At 41.7% G+C, this 24,018-nt stretch overlaps 1 protein-coding gene across 2 annotated transcripts in view; it reads left to right on the top strand.

Moving 5' to 3' along the window:
- LOC124144570 (protein tweety homolog 1-B-like) overlaps window positions 1-17,840 on the top strand; it is a 36,042-nt gene extending 18,202 nt beyond the window's left edge. Inside the window, exons 11-15 of one of the 2 annotated variants that reach the window (XM_046514046.2) lie at window positions 8,392-8,493; window positions 9,185-9,316; window positions 10,958-11,008; window positions 14,580-14,643; window positions 16,237-17,840. In XM_046514046.2, the coding sequence (XP_046370002.1) occupies window positions 8,392-8,493; window positions 9,185-9,316; window positions 10,958-11,008; window positions 14,580-14,643; window positions 16,237-16,323 (436 nt within the window). In that variant the 3' untranslated portion in view covers window positions 16,324-17,840. The remainder of the gene's footprint in view (window positions 1-8,391; window positions 8,494-9,184; window positions 9,317-10,957; window positions 11,009-14,579; window positions 14,644-16,236) is intronic. The other variant, XM_046514048.2, reaches the window with a different exon arrangement.
- Window positions 17,841-24,018: the final 6,178 nt, after the last annotated feature.

The following is a 24,018-nucleotide window of genomic DNA, read 5'->3' as shown; positions in this document are numbered from 1 at the left end:
TCATGCTGATTGATGACAGATGACTGTGATGTAGCGGAGTCATGCTGATTGATGACAGATGACTGTGGTGTAGCGGAGTCATGCTGATTGATGACAGATGACTGTGATGTAGGGGAGTCATGCTGATTGATGACAGATGACTGTGGTGTAGCGGAGTCATGCTGATTGATGAGAGATGACTGTGATGTAGCGGAGTCATGCTGATTGATGACAGATGACTGTGATGTAGCGGAGTCATGCTGATTGATGACAGATGACTGTGATGTAGCGGAGTCATGCTGATTGATGACAGATGACTGTGACGTAGCGGAGTCATGCTGATTGATGACAGATGACTGTGATGTAGGGGAGTCATGCTGATTGATGACAGATGACTGTGACGTAGCGGAGTCATGCTGATTGATGAGAGATGACTGTGATGTAGCGGAGTCATGCTGATTGATGACAGATGACTGTGGTGTAGCGGAGTCATGCTGATTGATGAGAGATGACTGTGATGTAGCGGAGTCATGCTGATTGATGACAGATGACTGTGGTGTAGCGGAGTCATGCTGATTGATGACAGATGACTGTGATGTAGCGGAGTCATGCTGATTGATGACAGATGACTGTGACGTAGCGGAGTCATGCTGATTGATGACAGATGACTGTGATGTAGGGGAGTCATGCTGATTGATGACAGATGACTGTGACGTAGCGGAGTCATGCTGATTGATGACAGATGACTGTGATGTAGCGGAGTCATGCTGATTGATGACAGATGACTGTGATGTAGCGGAGTCATGCTGATTGATGACAGATGACTGTGGTGTAGCGGAGTCATGCTGATTGATGACAGATGACTGTGATGTAGCGGAGTCATGCTGATTGATGACAGATGACTGTGATGTAGGGGAGTCATGCTGATTGATGACAGATGACTGTGATGTAGCGGAGTCATGCTGATTGATGACAGATGACTGTGACGTAGCGGAGTCATGCTGATTGATGACAGATGACTGTGATGTAGCGGAGTCATGCTGATTGATGACAGATGACTGTGACGTAGCGGAGTCATGCTGATTGATGACAGATGACTGTGATGTAGGGGAGTCATGCTGATTGATGACAGATGACTGTGACGTAGCGGAGTCATGCTGATTGATGACAGATGACTGTGATGTAGCGGAGTCATGCTGATTGATGACAGATGACTGTGATGTAGCGGAGTCATGCTGATTGATGACAGATGACTGTGATGTAGCGGAGTCATGCTGATTGATGACAGATGACTGTGATGTAGCGGAGTCATGCTGATTGATGACAGATGACTGTGGTGTAGCGGAGTCATGCTGATTGATGACAGATGACTGTGATGTAGGGGAGTCATGCTGATTGATGACAGATGACTGTGGTGTAGCGGAGTCATGCTGATTGATGACAGATGACTGTGATGTAGCGGAGTCATGCTGATTGATGACAGATGACTGTGGTGTAGCGGAGTCATGCTGATTGATGACAGATGACTGTGATGTAGCGGAGTCATGCTGATTGATGACAGATGACTGTGATGTAGGGGAGTCATGCTGATTGATGACAGATGACTGTGATGTAGCGGAGTCATGCTGATTGATGACAGATGACTGTGACGTAGCGGAGTCATGCTGATTGATGACAGATGACTGTGATGTAGCGGAGTCATGCTGATTGATGACAGATGACTCTGACGTAGCGGAGTCATGCTGATTGATGATAGATGACTGTGACGTAGCGGAGTCATGCTGATTGATGATAGATGACTGTGACGTAGCGGAGTCATGCTGATTGATGATAGATGACTGTGACGTAGCGGAGTCATGCTGATTGATGACAGATGACTGTGGTGTAGCGGAGTCATGCTGATTGATGACAGATGACTGTGATGTAGGGGAGTCATGCTGATTGATGACAGATGACTGTGATGTAGCGGAGTCATGCTGATTGATGACAGATGACTGTGATGTAGCAGAGTCATGCTGATTGATGACAGATGACTGTGACGTAGCGGAGTCATGCTGATTGATGACAGATGACTGTGACGTAGCGGAGTCATGCTGATTGATGACAGATGACTGTGATGTAGGGGAGTCATGCGGATTGATGACAGATGACTGTGATGTAGCGGAGTCATGCGGATTGATGACAGATGACTGTGATGTAGGGGAGTCATGCTGATTGATGACAGATGACTGTGATGTAGCGGAGTCATGCTGATTGATGACAGATGACTGTGATGTAGCGGAGTCATGCTGATTGATGACAGATGACTGTGATGTAGGGGAGTCATGCAGATTGATGACAGATGACTGTGATGTAGCGGAGTCATGCTGATTGATGACAGATGACTGTGGTGTAGCGGAGTCATGCTGATTGATGACAGATGACTGTGATGTAGGGGAGTCATGCGGATTGATGACAGATGACTGTGGTGTAGCGGAGTCATGCTGATTGATGACAGATGACTGTGATGTAGCGGAGTCATGCTGATTGATGACAGATGACTGTGGTGTAGCGGAGTCATGCTGATTGATGACAGATGACTGTGATGTAGCGGAGTCATGCTGATTGATGACAGATGACTGTGACGTAGCGGAGTCATGCTGATTGATGACAGATGACTGTGATGTAGCGAATTCATGCGGATTGATGACAGATGACTGTGATGTAGGGGAGTCATGCTGATTGATGACAGATGACTGTGGTGTAGCGGAGTCATGCTGATTGATGACAGATGACTGTGATGTAGGGGAGTCATGCTGATTGATGACAGATGACTGTGATGTAGCAGAGTCATGCTGATTGATGACAGATGACTGTGATGTAGGGGAGTCATGCGGATTGATGACAGATGACTGTGATGTAGGGGAGTCATGCTGATTGATGACAGATGACTGTGGTGTAGCGGAGTCATGCGGATTGATGACAGATGACTGTGATGTAGGGGAGTCATGCTGATTGATGACAGATGACTGTGATGTAGCGGAGTCATGCGGATTGATGACAGATGACTGTGATGTAGGGGAGTCATGCTGATTGATGACAGATGACTGTGATGTAGCGGAGTCATGCTGATTGATGACAGATGACTGTGATGTAGGGGAGTCATGCAGATTGATGACAGATGACTGTGATGTAGCGGAGTCATGCTGATTGATGACAGATGACTGTGGTGTAGCGGAGTCATGCTGATTGATGACAGATGACTGTGGTGTAGCGGAGTCATGCTGATTGATGACAGATGACTGTGATGTAGGGGAGTCATGCTGATTGATGACAGATGACTGTGATGTAGGGGAGTCATGCTGATTGATGACAGATGACTGTGGTGTAGCGGAGTCATGCTGATTGATGACAGATGACTGTGACGTAGCGGAGTCATGCGGATTGATGACAGATGACCGTGGTGTAGCGGAGTCATGCTGATTGATGACAGATGACTGTGATGTAGCGGAGTCATGCTGATTGATGACAGATGACTGTGACGTAGCGGAGTCATGCTGATTGATGACAGATGACTGTGATGTAGCGGAGTCATGCTGATTGATGACAGATGACTGTGATGTAGCGGAGTCATGCTGATTGATGACAGATGACTGTGACGTAGCGGAGTCATGCTGATTGATGACAGATGACTGTGATGTAGCGGAGTCATGCTGATTGATGATAGATGACTATGACGTAACGAGGCATGCGGATTGATGACAGATGACTGTGATGTAGGGGAGTCATGCGGATTGATGACAGATGACTGTGATGTAGCGGAGTCATGCTGATTGATGACAGATGACTGTGACGTAGCGGAGTCATGCTGATTGATGACAGATGACTGTGATGTAGCGGAGTCATGCTGATTGATGACAGATGACTGTGACGTAGCGGAGTCATGCTGATTGATGACAGATGACTGTGATGTAGCGGAGTCATGCTGATTGATGACAGATGACTGTGACGTAGCGGAGTCATGCTGATTGATGACAGATGACTGTGATGTAGCGGAGTCATGCTGATTGATGATAGATGACTGTGACGTAACGAGGCATGCGGATTGATGACAGATGACTGTGATGTAGGGGAGTCATGCGGATTGATGACAGATGACTGTGATGTAGCGGAGTCATGCTGATTGATGACAGATGACTGTGGTGTAGCGGAGTCATGCTGATTGATGACAGATGACTGTGATGTAGGGGAGTCATGCTGATTGATGACAGATGACTGTGATGTAGGGGAGTCATGCGGATTGATGACAGATGACTGTGATGTAGGGGAGTCATGCTGATTGATGACAGATGACTGTGATGTAGCGGAGTCATGCTGATTGATGACAGATGACTGTGACGTAGCGGAGTCATGCTGATTGATGACAGATGACTGTGGTGTAGCGGAGTCATGCTGATTGATGACAGATGACTGTGATGTAGCGGAGTCATGCTGATTGATGAGAGATGACTGTGACGTAGCGGAGTCATGCTGATTGATGACAGATGACTGTGACGTAGCGGAGTCATGCTGATTGATGACAGATGACTGTGATGTAGCGGAGTCATGCTGATTGATGACAGATGACTGTGGTGTAGCGGAGTCATGCTGATTGATGACAGATGACTGTGATGTAGGGGAGTCATGCTGATTGATGACAGATGACTGTGATGTAGCGGAGTCATGCTGATTGATGACAGATGACTGTGATGTAGCGGAGTCATGCTGATTGATGACAGATGACTGTGACGTAGCGGAGTCATGCTGATTGATGACAGATGACTGTGACGTAGCGGAGTCATGCTGATTGATGACAGATGACTGTGATGTAGCGGAGTCATGCTGATTGATGACAGATGACTGTGGTGTAGCGGAGTCATGCTGATTGATGACAGATGACTGTGATGTAGCGGAGTCATGCTGATTGATGACAGATGACTGTGATGTAGGGGAGTCATGCAGATTGATGACAGATGACTGTGATGTAGCGGAGTCATGCTGATTGATGACAGATGACTGTGGTGTAGCGGAGTCATGCTGATTGATGACAGATGACTGTGATGTAGCGGAGTCATGCTGATTGATGACAGATGACTGTGACGTAGCGGAGTCATGCTGATTGATGACAGATGACTGTGATGTAGCGGAGTCATGCTGATTGATGACAGATGACTGTGATGTAGGGGAGTCATGCTGATTGATGACAGATGACTGTGGTGTAGCGGAGTCATGCTGATTGATGACAGATGACTGTGATGTAGCGGAGTCATGCTGATTGATGACAGATGACTGTGGTGTAGCGGAGTCATGCTGATTGATGACAGATGACTGTGATGTAGCGGAGTCATGCTGATTGATGACAGATGACTGTGGTGTAGCAGAGTCATGCTGATTGATGACAGATGACTGTGATGTAGCGGAGTCATGCTGATTGATGACAGATGACTGTGATGTAGCGGAGTCATGCTGATTGATGACAGATGACTGTGGTGTAGCGGAGTCATGCTGATTGATGACAGATGACTGTGGTGTAGCGGAGTCATGCTGATTGATGACAGATGACTGTGATGTAGCGGAGTCATGCTGATTGATGACAGACGACTGTGACGTAGCGGAGTCATGCTGATTGATGACAGATGACTGTGATGTAGCGGAGTCATGCTGATTGATGACAGATGACTGTGATGTAGCGGAGTCATGCTGATTGATGACAGATGACTGTGGTGTAGCGGAGTCATGCTGATTGATGACAGATGACTGTGATGTAGCGGAGTCATGCTGATTGATGACAGATGACTGTGATGTAGGGGAGTCATGCAGATTGATGACAGATGACTGTGATGTAGCGGAGTCATGCTGATTGATGACAGATGACTGTGGTGTAGCGGAGTCATGCTGATTGATGACAGATGACTGTGATGTAGCGGAGTCATGCTGATTGATGACAGATGACTGTGACGTAGCGGAGTCATGCTGATTGATGACAGATGACTGTGATGTAGCGGAGTCATGCTGATTGATGACAGATGACTGTGATGTAGGGGAGTCATGCTGATTGATGACAGATGACTGTGGTGTAGCGGAGTCATGCTGATTGATGACAGATGACTGTGATGTAGCGGAGTCATGCTGATTGATGACAGATGACTGTGGTGTAGCGGAGTCATGCTGATTGATGACAGATGACTGTGATGTAGCGGAGTCATGCTGATTGATGACAGATGACTGTGGTGTAGCAGAGTCATGCTGATTGATGACAGATGACTGTGATGTAGCGGAGTCATGCTGATTGATGACAGATGACTGTGATGTAGCGGAGTCATGCTGATTGATGACAGATGACTGGTGTAGCGGAGTCATGCTGATTGATGACAGATGACTGTGGTGTAGCGGAGTCATGCTGATTGATGACAGATGACTGTGATGTAGGGGAGTCATGCTGATTGATGATAGATGACTGTGATGTAGGGGAGTCATGCTGATTGATGACAGATGACTGTGATGTAGGGGAGTCATGCTGATTGATGACAGATGACTGTGATGTAGGGGAGTCATGCTGATTGATGATAGATGACTGTGATGTAGGGGAGTCATGCTGATTGATGACAGATGACTGTGGTGTAGCGGAGTCATGCTGATTGATGACAGATGACTGTGGTGTAGCGGAGTCATGCTGATTGATGACAGACGACTGTGACGTAGCGGAGTCATGCTGATTGATGACAGACGACTGTGACGTAGCGGAGTCATGCTGATTGATGACAGATGACTGTGATGTAGCGGAGTCATGCTGATTGATGACAGATGACTGTGATGTAGGGGAGTCATGCTGATTGATGACAGATGACTGTGATGTAGCGGAGTCATGCTGATTGATGACAGATGACTGTGATGTAGCGGAGTCATGCTGATTGATGACAGATGACTGTGATGTAGGGGAGTCATGCTGATTGATGACAGATGACTGTGATGTAGCGGAGTCATGCTGATTGATGACAGATGACTGTGGTGTAGCGGAGTCATGCTGATTGATGACAGATGACTGTGACGTAGCGGAGTCATGCGGATTGATGACAGATGACTGTGGTGTAGCGGAGTCATGCTGATTGATGACAGATGACTGTGATGTAGCGGAGTCATGCTGATTGATGACAGATGACTGTGACGTAGCGGAGTCATGCGGATTGATGACAGATGACTGTGGTGTAGCGGAGTCATGCTGATTGATGACAGATGACTGTGATGTAGGGGAGTCATGCTGATTGATGACAGATGACTGTGATGTAGGGGAGTCATGCTGATTGATGACAGATGACTGTGATGTAGCGGAGTCATGCTGATTGATGACAGATGACTGTGGTGTAGCGGAGTCATGCTGATTGATGACAGATGACTGTGATGTAGCGGAGTCATGCTGATTGATGACAGATGACTGTGATGTAGGGGAGTCATGCTGATTGATGACAGATGACTGTGATGTAGCGGAGTCATGCTGATTGATGACAGATGACTGTGATGTAGGGGAGTCATGCTGATTGATGACAGATGACTGTGATGTAGCGGAGTCATGCTGATTGATGACAGATGACTGTGATGTAGGGGAGTCATGCTGATTGATGACAGATGACTGTGATGTAGCGGAGTCATGCTGATTGATGACAGATGACTGTGGTGTAGCGGAGTCATGCTGATTGATGACAGATGACTGTGACGTAGCGGAGTCATGCGGATTGATGACAGATGACTGTGGTGTAGCGGAGTCATGCTGATTGATGACAGATGACTGTGATGTAGGGGAGTCATGCTGATTGATGACAGATGACTGTGATGTAGCGGAGTCATGCTGATTGATGACAGATGACTGTGGTGTGGCGGAGTCATGCTGATTGATGACAGATGACTGTGGTGTAGCGGAGTCATGCTGATTGATGACAGATGACTGTGATGTAGCGGAGTCATGCTGATTGATGATAGATGACTGTGGTGTAGCGGAGTCATGCTGATTGATGACAGATGACTGTGGTGTAGCGGAGTCATGCTGATTGATGACAGATGACTGTGACGTAGCGGAGTCAACAAAGTGACTATCATATCTGTAAACTTCACAATTATGAGATGTCAGATTTTATAACATGATGTTACAGTTTCTAAACACAGTAATAAGGTGTTTGTGGTATTAATGCATTTTTTGGAGTCATTTTGTTATTGTGTCTACGTTCTTAGGGTATTTTAGCCTGATATCATGATATAAATGTGCCATAGAATTTAAGAAAATGAAATAATTTTCCCTAAAATATCTTGAAATCAGCATTGCATTTACATTATGTTTTTGTAGAGTATATGTCATATGCTATAGTGGAATATTTGAGGTTGAAATGTGTGTTTTGTCATCAGGATTGGCCTGGCGTTTATGTGCTTGATGTCTCTGATTGTGGGCCTCACCATCACTTTTGCCATTGCATTTGCATCACGCACATGGCCACACTTTGGCAAAAGGTTAGTAGAGGAGGGGTTCCTCCATATTATTGTGAGGGAATATACGGGTGGAAAGAAGTAATGGAACAGCTGTTATTAGAAGCCATGTTTGCTCCCAAGATGATTTGGGCCCACTTGCATCAATGCACTTCTACAGTCTGCCACTTAAACATCAAGTCTGATGTCGGAGTCTAGAAAACTTCTGTTCATTCAACTAAGCTCAGCTGATTATAGTCTAATAATACAGAAAAAGTTGCGTGTCGCCAAGTTTGGACTAGTAGATTCAAAAGTTTTTGTACAGGCTGCTAGTACTTGTGTTACTCTAGCGCAAAGAGTGGGCATTCCAATACTGGTAGTACTAAGACTGACTGACTTATGCTAGTGGATCACGAACATCAGATGGAAGGATGTGCCTATATTGTCTGAAGTCATGAATAATAAGCATTTATGTTGAATCTAACAGTAAACTAGTCTTTTTACAATGTGTTCCTTTATTTTGTTTACTCAGTAATTGTTTTTATGTAAGTGCAAATTTTGTTTTGTGTGGAGTAAACTTTAATTCCATGATTAAACTGTTTTCAATTTCTAAAAAATGAATTTATTTTGAATATTGAATTAAAGTGAAGTAGTTACATTATAACACTTTGAATTTCCTGTTCTTAGTGTGATAAAATGATATGCAGGTGTTTGATCAAGGCTATTTTGTGCGTAGGCGTGGCTACTATCCTGTGGATGACACTGATCCTTTCCTGCCACGCCCCCCACCGTATGAGAGCTACGGCACGATGCGGAGTTACGAGAGGGAGGGGGGAAATAGCATCCCCAGCCTCGGTCGGAGAAGTTTGTGAGTACCACTGAACATTGTACACTTTGCTATTGTCAACATTCAGCTTATGTTGCTACAACTTGATGCAACACTTGGAATCCATTGTACAATTGCAGCAAATTTTGTAACTCAACAACTGTATCATTTGGTTAACTTGCCTGACGATACTCAGGTTTGTTCAAAACTATTTCCTTCTGGAAGTGTATTGTGAAAGCTTACATGCTTTCAGTTGACACTGAAAATGAAACAATTTCACTCATATTTGTGGCATTTGGATATTCAAAATATCATTGGCAGGTTTATTTTTGGAATATTTGTTTAACCTTGTAGTCTGCAGTTTCTGTCTGGGCTTTTGAAGTCCTTTTGCTTTTGAAGTTGTGCAACTAAGGTGCAAGATTTGTTCTGTTGTGCCTTTCTGCAGTTAAACTGCTTAGTTGATAATCTTGAGTATTTATTTCATTCTGCCAAATCTTTCTTTAGGATTTTGTGGTATTATAACGACCCCATACCTCATGCTAATCCTAAGAATCATAGTTGGAGGTTTCTTCATCAGGGATCAGAATGGCTCCAGAAATTGGATAATAGTTACATTGGTTACCGCTGATGAAGACATCTCACCTATAGCTGTCTTGTTATCTGATGAGAGTGGATCGATGCTCACATCAGCCATTGGTTTGTTGTTTCGAACTTGATCCCACCAGAAGGCTTGGCGCCACATAGTGCTGCACATATCCCAGGTCTCTCTAGCAGTTCCATCACAGGATTCATACAAACTTGAGAAGTGCTTGAATTTAAGCCTGTTCAGTGGAAAGTACATGATTTACAATTTGTTGAAGTGCTGGAGTTTTCATGGGAATGAAGCTCCCTAAATAAAATTTACAAAAATAATTATCAGTATAATTTCACAGCTTTGTTTCCTTCCCTGTCACTTACAAGATTGAGCAGACCGCCTCCGTGGTCTAGTGGTAGAGCGTATGTCCGGAGAGCGGAAGGTCCAGGGTTCGATCCCTGACCGCGTCATACCAAAACATGTTAAAAGATGGTACTTGTTACCCTGTCTGGCGCTCAGCATTAAGGGGCTAAAACAAGGACTGGTCGGCTCGGAGTCAGTGTACCGTCTGAGTGGGGTATTCATGTGAAACTGCGGCATGGTATCTCAGTGAGCTAGCACTATAAATCGGCATCAGTCCGGACTAGTACAAGCAGCCACACGAACACACACACGTACATGCATGTCGCTATATAAGTGCAATAATCTTGGACGTGACGTTAAACCCCATTTCCCCTCACCTACAAGATTGAGCAACGTTAAAACCGGGTACCCATTTAACAAACTGACAGCCAAACCGTGGGGGAAAGTTTCAGTTTTAGGGATGAACAAAATAAGTCCTTAGAAGCATGTTTTTCTCCTTGAAATCTATTTGAATGTTGAGCTGAGATCTGTTAAAAGCCTGCCATCAGTGATGGTGCTTGGTGGAACCGACTCCGTCTGTGAATATAGGTGTATTTGTAAGGAGCACAACACAGGCCAGAGTTTGTTGCTGTTTTGTTGGATGATTATGAGTGGCATGTTTTCTTATTTGACCTTTTTAGGATAGTTTTAGTTTTATCATTATATATTGCAAATCAGTCATGCGAATCTGTTGAACTTTGATTTAGAGCTAGCGAGCAAGGATCTCGACCATTTTGGATAGAGGATACCACTGCAAAGTGAGTGAAGGTGTTTGCATGCCTCGTTATGTTATACAGGGTCTCTTTACTGTTGCTTGTTGTGTAGATTGTGCTATTTTCTATTTGTTTTTATAGGTTGTTGTTAGATACTTTTTCTTCTTTCTTTTGTTTCAAAATGCCCTATGTATACTAAGCTTGGTAGAGAGGAATAACAAAAACATATTTATCATGCTAATGTTCATTATTTCTATACATATGCGTGCGAGAGAGAGAGAGAGGTGTGTGTGTGTGGGTGTGGGTGTGGGTGTGGGTGGGTGGGTGGGTGGGTGGGTGGGAGAGTGTGTGGGTGTATGTGGGTGTGTGATATGAATGCCTTAAAGCTGCAACTTGTGTATCTATCTTCCTTCATGCTTTTGGGGCAGTCGGGTAGACCAGTTCTGGTGTCCCCTGTCGTGATATTGCTGTAATATTCCTAAAAGCAGTGTAAAGCCATACTCACTCACTCACTCCTTCATGCTCCAGGCCTGCGACACAAGCATACAATGCTTTTGACCCACATACTGTTTAAAAACAATCTGATTACCAATCAGAGTTAGCTGAAGAAGGAAATTGCAATGTATTGTGTCAGATAAGTATACTAATGTTTTATCTGTAAGGCCTTGATGTACACCAGATTTGTTTCCCTTACTTCGAAAGAGCAATGCATAACTTAAGTGCATCAAACAGCAGTGAATTTGGTTCAACAAATACTGTAAATCTTGAAATTAACCCGAGCGTGAATTAAATGCGAAAAATGCAAGTGCTTGCATTATTAAACATTGCATGTATATCAACAATAACACAGTGTCTGTGTTCTTTGACACAAGCCAGCGCGCATGTATTGTTTTAGCGGAAGTACTCTACTCAGCGCTAATAAGCGGGGCTATTTGTTGTGTGATTGGATTAATGTGAGGTTGGATTAAGGTTCTCCTGTAAACCTGACAGAGGACATTTTTGTAAGATATAAATCCACGCTCGGGTTAAACAATATATCATCCAATATCTTCACTCCAAAACTTAAAATACCAAAAATAGACACAACACTAGCCGATACACTAAATAAACAGACTGATCCTAACATCGCTAAAACCACCACACTGGCATACATACACGAAAATTGGCCAAATTGGTGTCACATATACACAAACAGATCCTCAGATCCGATCTCAAAACACACAGGTTTCGGAGTCCACATCGCACAACCAACCAAAAACGCCCAATCTTACCGACTCCCAAACAACCAATCCATATTCACGGCCGAACTCATGGGCTTGGCCTCAGCACTACACAATCAGCAATCTAAAAATCACCAAAACATCCTCATCCTTACCGACTCCCTCAGTGGACTACAAGCCCTAAAAAATAAGAACACTAAAAACCTAACAAATCAAATACTCGAAAGCTCAAACAACTTAACTAAGGCAGGTAAACAAATAGAGTTCATTTGGATCCCTGCCCACGTAGGAATCTTTGGAAATGAAAACGCAGATAAAGCAGCAAAATTATCCCTTAAACTCCCAGAAATAAGCTTAAACTTACCCAGCTCAAAATCAGAAATCAGAAGTGTCACTAAACAAAAAATCAACAAAAAATGGCAAAATATATACCAAAACTCAAATAGCCAAATCAGGAAAGTACTCAAAAAAAACTAACGAAACCAAAAATACTACACCCATCCAAAAAAATCGACAGAATATTTACTAAATTACAAACAGGCCACACCAAACTAAATAATCACCATAAATAGCTAATCCACACACACCAGGAAACTGCCCACATTGCAAACAACAAGAAACACCAGAACATGTACTCATTCACTGCACACACTACCAAACACACCGAACAACACTACAGACCACCCTAAATCTTAAAACCGCACTTACACTAGAATCAATCCTAAATCCAAAAAATAAATTAGAAATATTCAAAGCCTTAGGCATATACCTAATTAAAACAGGACTAATTAGTCGCATTTAAACCCCAAATAAAATGTTATAACCAAAACTACCTTATCTGACATCCACCCAACACACACAGCTCCCTTAGTTCGTCCTCCACCCACTCTTGGCATTCATTCCAAATCTCAAAATTTCAAAATTACTATATAAGCAACCCCTAAAGCCCCCCTCCTGGGTTGCACAAACTCACTTTTCCCCTTTTCGGAAACACATTAAATGGCCTGGCCGGGCCCGTGTGCGACATACGCTTGCAGTCGGAAAGCGCACGTTAAATCTCCAATATAAGTAAGTAAGTAATAGGAGGGGACACATTTACACAGACGGATCCTCAGATCCAATCTCCAAACACACAGGTTTTGGAGTCCACATCACACAACCAACTAAAGCCACACAATCCTACTGACTCCCAAACAATCAATCAATATTCATGGCCGAACTAATGGGCATGGCCTCAGCCCTTCATAATCAACAATCTAAAAAACAACAAAAAATCCTAATACTTACCGACTCGCTCAGTGGACTACAAGCCCTCCAAAATAAAAACACCAAAAAACGCCCTAAACTAATAAATCATATACTAAAAAGCTCAAACGACTTAACTAAGGCAGGCAAACAAATAGTATTCATTTGGATCCCCGCCCATGTAGGAATATACGGCAATGAAAACGCCGATAAAGCAGCTAAACTATCCCTTAAAATCCTAGAAATAAGCTTAAACCTACCCATCTCAAAATCGGAAATTAAAAGTGTCAACAAACAAAAAATGGCATAATTTATATCTAATCTCAAAATTTCGAAACCGCAATATAAGCAACCCCCAAACCCCCCCTCCTGGGTTGCAAACATCACTTTCGCCCTTTTCGGAAACACATTAAATGGCCTGGGCGGGCCCGTGTGCAAAATACGCTTACAGTCGGAAAGCGCACGTTAAATCTCCAATATAGGTAAGTATGTAAGTAAGAGGAGGCGATCCGTGCGCGAAATAAGCATATGTCGGAAAGCGCACGTTAAATTCCTAATTTAAGTAAGTAAGAGGAGGGGGTGTCGCATTCATATTGAGTCACATTTTTGGCTAGGGGCCAGCAGTCGCATTCTTTTGGAGACGCATTTATTTCATGATTTACTTCTAGTGTTTGTTTGCTATTGCTTGTCTTGGGACATCTGCTTTTGTTGCTCTTCTTAAAACTTGTATCCAATAACCAAATTCTTGACCTCTACCTGGTACATCCTATTGTTGTAGTTCACAGTGTAGGGATTCCTGGGTGGAATTGGTTTCTTGTCTCTCATGCTTCTTGTAGCTAGCTAATGAAGAACACATGATAAGGCATTGTGACTTGCCCAAGGGCCTGAGTTGTTGGCATTTTCATCATTTACAGAAGATAAAATGCAGATACATGTACATATTTGGAAACATTGTTTTACTCCACTAAATAACATGACAGCTAGAGGCTGCTACAGTCCATAGCTTTCTATGTAAGTTCAGTTGGGCAAACTTTATTCTTATGTGGTGTTGCAGGCATCAAATCATCTGATTGACCAATAACATTCCAGTAAATTAGCAAAGTTAATGCCAAATTCATGATGAAATGTTTATCATGAACTGTTTGTTTCAGAAGTGTTAATGAAGAGTCTGGAGCGACCTTGAACTTGCCAATGGGGGAATCCCCTCCTCCCGCAGTAAGTATCTCTACATAGATGACACCCATGTCTTAAGATAATTATGGCATTGACAGTTATTTTTATAACAATGTTTAGTGCTTACCTGTGCAAACAGTAGGACTGTTAGGTGTTTATTAAAGGTGACATTGATCTTTGAAACATTGGCTGAAGAGGTTCAGTGTCAAAATGCAATTCCTGTAATACATTATTTTCAATTGAGGATGTGTTTTTTTTAAAACCCAAAGCAGTTTTTTAAAACCATAAGCATTGAAAAACTCAGTCCTGTTTAAATATCTGATAGATTGAGGATAACTTGGACCTACATGTCAGACCAAAACACCTGGGTTCCATTGGCCACATATGTAGCCCATTCCTGGTTTCCCCAACTAAAATTACTGGAAAGCTCTAAAAGTGGCGTTAACCATACTCACTTGCGCTCTCTTTCATCCAAATCATGACAACATGACAATTACCAGTGCCATGACCAGTAGCGCTTCACCCATCGCGCTTGGCTTGTAGCTGCATTTGCCTATCACCCTAATTAATTATTTCTGTAATTTGCTCTGAATTTCGTTCTTTTACTGACTGATCTGAAAGAAAGAACTGCTTGTGCTTCATATATATGAAGTGGTTGTAACATACATTAACTTCATCATATATGTTAGATTTCATTTCAATAAGAAAAATATATCTAGGATTTTTAAGGTTAATTTTCCTGTATGATTTTATTTTAACTTGTTTTATTGTCGAGAAAGACAAAGGGCTCTGACACAAATTTAAATGGTCATCTCCATATTTTGGTGACATGTCCAGTTTCTAAATAGGGGTATATGGATTCATAAATTGAAAATATGATGAGCCTTAATTATCTTTTTCGTGTGGATTCCTGGGCCCAATATTTACATGCAGTGCCTCATGTTTGTCAAAGCCTGTTGTGGATGAGGCCATGGCACTGCTGATCTGGCTGAATGTGACGTCCCAAATAGTGTGGGCTGTTGCTCTAGCTATTGACCACTGGTTTACACTCCATTTTCACAGGCATCAATTATAATGTTCTGGTGTTCTCATCTCCATGCTCCAGTAGAATACAACTAATCAATTGTCAGTTGTTCAAGATATTTACAATAATGGTGGCGGTGTTGATGTTGAGAGCTTTAAAGAATGAAATATTGGAGTGCTTAAAAGACAGGGAAAATAAAGCATTGGATAGAGTTACTTACTCTCTGTTAATATGCTTATGATAGAATACAGCACAGATGTTTTTATGTCACAAGGAATTCTTTAAACATGTTACTGGCTGGGTGGGTTGGTGTGTACTCACTCCAACCAATGGATCAGCTTTAAAATGAAAAGTAGTTGGAGGGAGGTGAGAAACACACATAAAATACAGATGCGTCCATTTTCACCATTTTGTAGTACCTTCTGTTTCCAAACATTTTAAAAGGCTTTGTTTTCCTCATTTTATACAATCATGCTCTCCCTGCTATCCTGTCCCTCCTGCAGCCTTCCATGGCCGTCTGACCAGAGCATAGCTGCTGTATGCATTCTAACATGCATGGCTTGGATAGTGGCAAGTTATATATGCTGTACTTTTGTTTACATGACTTTCAGTACCACCCTGGGAGGTACAGCAGCATGCAGCAGTACAACAACCTGGCCCCCCACCCCGGGGCCATGCAGGGCTCCAGTGAAGCATGAGGCAGCCAGGAGACAGGGGATCACATGGCTGCCATGGGATGTCATGGGATGTCAGCAAAGACACTGACCCATCCGATGGGTTGAATTTATTGTTAGATATATTTTGAGCTCAGAAATGTAGTCATTACATTGTCTAACATATATTGATGTAGATATTTTTACACTTTTAATTCAATAGATTAAGTAAAGAATAGTTTACATTAGACATATTTTAGTTATTGACCTTACATAAATCACAGTATTTTCTTTAATCTTTTGCACCTTTTGTCCTTTGACATGATAAGATATGTTCCTGATTTACCCAACATTGTGTAATGTAGCTATAGTTTGTGATGGAAGACACTGATGACGTTGTAACCTCATGAGTATCTGGTGTTGCCCATCATCATGAGATTGCTGCCTACTGCTGACCTAAGGACACCAAATACTGAATCCTGCTCATAACTTGCTCATGTCAATGTGCCACGAGGGACCAGTGATTGTGTCACCCATGTCTTGTTAGGCTGAAGTGATTCACCGACGTCTGCTTCGCAGTACTCAAGTTGGTTAGTCGGACTGATCATGCAATGGTGCTAATACAACATGAAGACATGACATCAGAAAAGGATTGGGGAAAAAAGAGTTTTATTGGTAATAGTTTTAAAGTATGATATCAAATCATGTGCTTAGGGTATCATTTCAGTCCAAATTATATCACTGAATCCATGAGAGCGTGAATTGGTTCCTATGTCTACCTCCTGGGTACCCGTCATGAATGCTTCATTTAATTTACTATTAACAGTAACTTGCTTATGAATTCTACAAGTTGAAGCAAGTGAAACAAGTGGCCATCTGTTATATATTTAAAGACAAAAGACTGTCTGACTCTGTGAAGTTCCAGGGAGGGTGTGTCTACAGAAATGTGAAGTACAGCACCCTATAGTTTATTGCTAGATATAAGACTGTGATTTTGATGTACTTGATGATGAGAAGAACTGGATCTGTGTGTGAACCATATCTACCTACACCAGCCGTGTCTACAGTACATGGCACCCACCAGCTGTGTCTACAGTACATGGCGCCCACCAGCCGTGTCTACAGTACATGGCGCCCACCAGCCGTGTCTACAGTACATGGCGCCCACCAGCTGTGTCTACAGTTCATGGCGCCCACCAGCCGTGTCTACAGTACATGGCGCCCACCAGCCGTGTCTACAGTACATGGCGCCCACCAGCTGTGTCTACAGTACATGGCGCCCACCAGCTGTGTCTACACTACATGGCACCCACCAGCCGTGTCTACAGTACATGGCGCCCACCAGCCGGGTCTACAGTACATGGTGCCAACAGCTGTGTCTACAACAGCCATTATTGTCCTATGGATCTATCATTCTTCACCATTTTCACCGTGCTAACAACAGCATAAACTTGATGTTTCATCAATGAGTTAACTTTGTTTTGTCCAACCATTGTCACAAGGGCCACAACAAATAAAGTATTACTTTTCCTTCCAAATCTTTAAAAAAAAAATTGAAGCTGGATGAATTTTGCTGACTTTATTTTCTATTTTATTAATCCAACTGTTCCTGGGCAGAGACTGATTGGTGAATGTTGCCATACCTGACCATTGTATGATTCCATGGACTAAAGAAACAAGGCATTGCACAAAGTGATTTGCTCCATCTGTAGGCACTTGGGACAGTGAAGTGAGGTGGGATAAAAATCTATTAATTATTTTCTCTATGGCCTTGTTGGGGGCCCAGTCGTCTAAGGCGCCACGATTCGCTGTGCAGAGTTGTGTCCCTTGGGCATGCCAGAAACCTATGATTGTGGGTTCGAATCCTGGTTCGCCCCGATTATGTTTCTAGGTTTGTCAGCACCATACCCATGCTCGTGGGTTTCACCAAAGTGGTAAACGTCTGAGACCTGCATCACTTCGGGCTTTCCTCCCACATTAAGCTGACACACCGCGATATAACTGGAATACTGTTAAAAGCGGCGTTAAACCCAACTCACTCACTCACTATGGCCTTGTGATGTTGGTTAATGTCGATAACCAATTGTTGTCTTCATGTACTGGTATTCAGGTATGAGTTAGCAACGTTTCACTGCCAATGTGTGAATAATAATTGGGATAGTTATGAAACTAGTGATTGTAAGATTACTTCCATTGTAGGTTTGAGACTTTTATTGTTTGATGAGGTACTACAGATAAATAGGATTTAAAACATGACTGACAAGCATGTTGGTGACTAAGTCATGTGTTGCATATGAAGATGCTCATTGCACACATTTAGAAATCACAAAATAGAGTACCGGGTTCATGTAGGAAGCTTGTCATGCCCAAGCTACAGTGACCTTCCTTCATGTATGCACACTTAGCTCTTCAACAAAGTAGATATATGACACAGGGTTAGAGATAGCCACTAGTCTTCAGACTTGTAAAAATCTGGAAGAACCACTCGACTCTGAAGATATGTTTAGAATATATATATATGTCCCAAGTCAAAATGACTTGTCTACTCCCCATGGACTCCTATGGACATGGGGATGTCAGAGTATCCCCATCTACTGTTGAGATAGTTTATATCATAAATAGGAGATAAATATGTAAATATCCTCAATCAGCATGGCTGGAAAGTGGACTCTTCCATCATATTACATCTTAAAAGAATTTAAGACAATCCTTGTGTATGTACAAACCCAGCTTCAGCATTGCTAGAATCACCTCCAAGTGGACTCTTCCATTTTTACCATGTCTGTATATGCATAGTCTGTTCCTGGATTCTTTGTCCTAAGAACATGCTGTTTGTTTACTGCTATCTATTACTTACATTGATGATACCCAAAGATGATTGTTGTCCAGTTTATTGTTGAATTGGTATGTCTTGTGTTGTGTACATAATAATTGCTCACTTTGTATATAGTGTGTTGGGGTATGCATCTGTGACGTAGTGGGACACGTGATGTGCTGTTTTCTTCGGAAGATGCTGTATCAGCTTGGAGATTTGCATAAATGTAAGACATAATGAATACAAGATTTGCTGTAAAAAGCACCTGCTCCAACCAATGCCACTGACCAATCAACAAGTAATTGTTATAAGTGCCCCCTACTTAGAAAATTTACATAATCCATATTTTATATGTGTCCATTAATGATTTTGTACAGAAACAGCAGCCTTGAAGGGGTATATGATTGCATAGTATCTATTATCATAAATGTTTTATTTGACATTTGAACAAAGCTTGTTTGCTGTGACTTGATTGTATATGGCTTTGATAAGCACCCTCCTTTGTCAGTTTCTAAGTTGGGAGAGCACAGGATAAGAAGTGTGTGATTGTGGAGTGGAAAACAGACTGAGGTCATCACATTATTGTGGGACATTGTTGTGACATTGTGTGTTTCTGCCACTGATCATACAGATAAGTACATGAAGTTAAATAAGTTGTTCATATTGGTCAAAACTGTTGTCTCATCTGTGATTCTTGGTTTGTCGGTACTCCACCCTTCTCGTGGGTCTCCACAAAGGGTTTATATAGACAATTTGCACAACTCTGGGCTTTTCTCCCACATTAGGGACGGTCGGGTAGCCTAGTGGTTAAAGCATTCGCTCGTCATGCCGAAGACCCAGGGTCGATTCCCGACATGGGTACAATGTGTGAAGCCCATTTGTGGTGTCCCCCGCCGTGATATTGCTGGAATATTGCTGAAAGCGGCTCCCACATGGACGTGCCAGGATATAACTTAGATACTGTTGAAATTGAAACCAAGATATTTCTGTTAGGATGTTGCACACAGCAACATCAGTCTCAAGTGATGGCACCTGTGGCTACAGTAGAATGGCTGTCTGATGGATTGCCAGTATTCTCTCAGCTTCACAGAGATACACGTGAGGCAGGAAACACTGAGAGACATGTTCCTTGGTTAAGTCTACAGTTTTGTATTTTTTGTGCATGGGGCATTTTCCTCAAACCTTCTTTAGGTACATTAGCTCAGTAGCCTAGCTTTATTTCTAATTGTAGGTGGAATATTCAGGATTGTTTTGGTTAAAATGGCACAGGGACAATAATCATTCACATCAGCTTCTCTTTGATGGTTGCTGGTGATGGCTTCAAATTTGCTGATGTAGCAATAGGCAGTATTCACTGTGTTCAAGCTTTCATTCACTTGCCTCTTTATAAACTTGATTGACTTGCTATAAATATGTTTCCCAGTTCTGTAGAGTTAATCTTCAGAAGTCATTGTCTCTGTCAGTGATCAAGACATTTTGTGAATAGTGTAACAGAGCCGTCTCAGTTTGGTGATGGATGTGGTTTGGAAATATATGGGGGTATGGGGATACACAGTGCATGTCATTTGCTAGAGTTAACTTTGTTCAATATGGCTGAGAGTTATAGACAGCTACAATTACTGTTTGTCTTGCGTTACAGTTACAGTGTGTTTGTTGTGAACATAGTGATATGCCTCCATTTCATGTCGATTGTTTTATTTTGGGAAATTTCTGAATAATGTCAAATTGTACTTAACAAAATCATATAAATGTTGATTTCATTATGACAGTTAAGGTCAGAAATTTAGTTTCCTTTGTCATTGATATTTTATTTCTAAGTCGCTTTTACAGGTAAAGGTCAGAAATGTTGGTGCAATGCTAAAAAACAAGGTCTTGAATACGGGACATTAAAGCTTCATAGTTCACAAGTATAAATAATTAGTCTGATAATTAATTTGGATATTTTAGTAATATTGTGCAAAGTGATTTGAAGTTTCTGACATTTTAAGTACATGGTTGACATATTCTCAAGTGTATATTTTTTTTTATAGATTATCATGATTTGATTAGTTTTTTATTTGCGAATTTGTGTGTCATTTCTATGTATGTATCTTAAACATATGTTGTAGCTTCCTATTGTATAATACTCATGTTGTGCTAGTGCTGCCAGTATTAGGGCTGCTGTTGTGTATATAGAGACTTTCTAACAGGGCTTTCATTGTAGAGCTGTGCATGCTACTTACCTGCTGGCCAGTTGGACGACACTGTTTGAACCACCTAGTTCAGAGTGAAGCCAGAATCTGGTGGAAAAATTACATTTGAAATTGATTCTTAACAGTACTTAGAAATGTTTTGTTTGTTTCTTTGTTTATGCCACACTCAGCAATCTTCCTGCTAATTTGACCCGTGAAGATTCCGGGGTAAAATAGGTCTTCAGCAATCCATGCTTGCCGTAAATGGTGACTATGCTTGTCGTAAAAGACGACTAACGGGATCGGGTGGTCAGGCTCGCTGACTTGGTTGATGCTTGTTATCGATCCCAATTGCGTGGATCAATGCTCATGATATTAATCACTGGATTTTCTGGTCCAGACTTGATTATTTACAGACCGCCGTCATATAGCTGGAATATTGCTGAGTGCGGCTTTAAACAACAAACTAACCAACCCACCAATCCTGCTAACTTGCAGGTATGCTCACTGCCCAAAGAAATGCGAATACCCTACATGTTGGTTAGTATATGAAGCGTTACTCCTATTCAAGAGATATAAGATTGGTTGATGCACAAATGAACATACTTCTGTGAACCAACAGATGCACCATTTGTCTCGTGCAGGATTAGCATATAAATCACGTGCACCATATTGTGATGAGGACAAAGACTGTGGTAACACTTGGCTGATTGTTAGTTTTGTCATTAAGTGGTATACATTGGAAAAATCTCTTCTTAACATACATACTTTTCCATATGTTTCTATGGCCTGCGTTTCTTTTGGTGGTGAGTATATGATACAGACCAAACGTCAATAATCTGTCATTCAGTCATATCTGTGTGTAATATATATCCCGCCAGACCCCCCATTTCTGTTCCAGTAATTACCCATTCTTGAGGTAGTGTACTTAATATTGTAAACAAGTACCGCTGTGTTGCAAGGCTGTCCCAGCTGGTCATAGGGTCGATCAGTTTATAATTGTGTTTGTTATTTTTACCATTATAGGCAGTTTCTGCAAATTGTGCTACAGCTTCTGCTCACTTAATCAATATGCAATGGCCAGCAGTCACGGCAATGTGTGCCACCAGCATCGCATCATCCTTGGTACTCTTGCTAATGCAATTTACCAGCCATTTCTTTTCCGTGTTTATGTAAGACACTCTACAAATATCCTGGATGGTATATATTGATTTTGTACCCCACTGTACTAACACTGATTCTTGAACATACAATGAAGGGTCCTTTACACCTTGACTGTTGACTAGACATTGATATTCATACAGTCAAGCTAGATCTGTCGTGTTAATTTTTATCCTTATTATCCTTATTATTATCAGTATGGATGAATGTATTTGGTAGGATCCTATGACAGGTGCAAAGTACACCCAATTATTTTCAAGGTTTTATATCAGTGGACACTTGACATGTGACAGTCACCTCATTATTCATCGATTGATTTTTGCTTTCTTATGCATTTTCTAGTCAGTCACCAGGATGCAATAGATATGTTTATTTTTGCAACAGAAATACTTCATAAATGTTTAAACCATTCAGTCGCTATTTTCTTAGGTATTTTGTCCATGCTAATCAGATTTTATTAAAAGAAAAGACGCTTAATTTTGTTTTGTGAATGAAAAACAGTGGAATTCTCCTTGTTGGGCTATTAGATGAAGTAATTGGAAACAAAACCAACCTCATGTCTTTAAAATTATTTTTACTTTGTATGAAGGAAAACGTCATCAAAGCATACACTTATGAAATATATTTTGGGACATTCTATTTTGACTTCAATCAAATGAAGAGAGAATTTATGAATGTCAACTTCTTCATTATGAGGTACATGTTTTGGAGTATATGCTTACTCCTTCATCAGGTGAATGATGAAGGAGTAAGTATATACTCTGAAACATGGTGTTCCTCATATTAACAAAGTTTACATCCATAATTTCTCTCTTATGTGTATCACTTCTAAATGCCATTCAAAGATTTTTAATCAAATGAGTTCTTTTTCTAAGATCTGTGAAGTATGGAAAGATTGTGTGTTTGAAGGTGTGTATTTTGCTATGCATATTTTGCTAGTGCCAATATGTGTTCGTAGCTTAAGCTGAAGATAGAAGCTTAATTGTTTTGGTACAATTTTTGTATATCATCTAGCTTGGCTTTGTTGTGTACATTCCATTGTGTTAAATTTTTATACTTTTCTACCAGTAATAGTATCAGTCGACCCAATGATTGTACGCTTGGGGTAGATGTAAAATATGTATGGGATGCTAGGTTTAGAGACCTTTAATAGCATGTTTTACTCACTGATGGTGTTGTCTTGTGTTTTACACAGAAGTGTATCTTAGCAACTTGTTAACTGTGGTTGACAAGTTTACAGTGTGATAATTAAAGTTTTGTAAATCCAGACTAATTCAATGTTTTTAATACAGACTTTTTGTGGTCAAAATGCCAATAAGCCAGGGGCAAAATATTGTTTTTTTGGTCACAGTTCCTTTCAGGTTAATTCCCTTTAGGTTTTAACATAAATGCAATCAAAATAATGTTTCAATGAAATATGTTTTACATTTTTCTCATTTTTTTGCCAATTAGTTTGACTCATCTGTAAAACGGAAAATATATTGGTCTGGCCTTTCTGAAATTTTATCGTTTTACCATTTTACAACACAGGAGAATGGAAACTACGGATTCAGTTCTCATGAAGATCTTGGAAATGTTGGCACTTGAAGTATT

The sequence above is a fragment of the Haliotis rufescens genome, unplaced genomic scaffold (genome assembly GCF_023055435.1).
Source record: "Haliotis rufescens isolate VD_foot unplaced genomic scaffold, xgHalRufe1.0.p SCAF_11, whole genome shotgun sequence".
NCBI lineage: Eukaryota > Metazoa > Mollusca > Gastropoda > Lepetellida > Haliotidae > Haliotis > Haliotis rufescens.
Note: the sequence above shows the minus strand (reverse complement) of the source record. Positions and strands in the feature narration are given on the sequence as shown.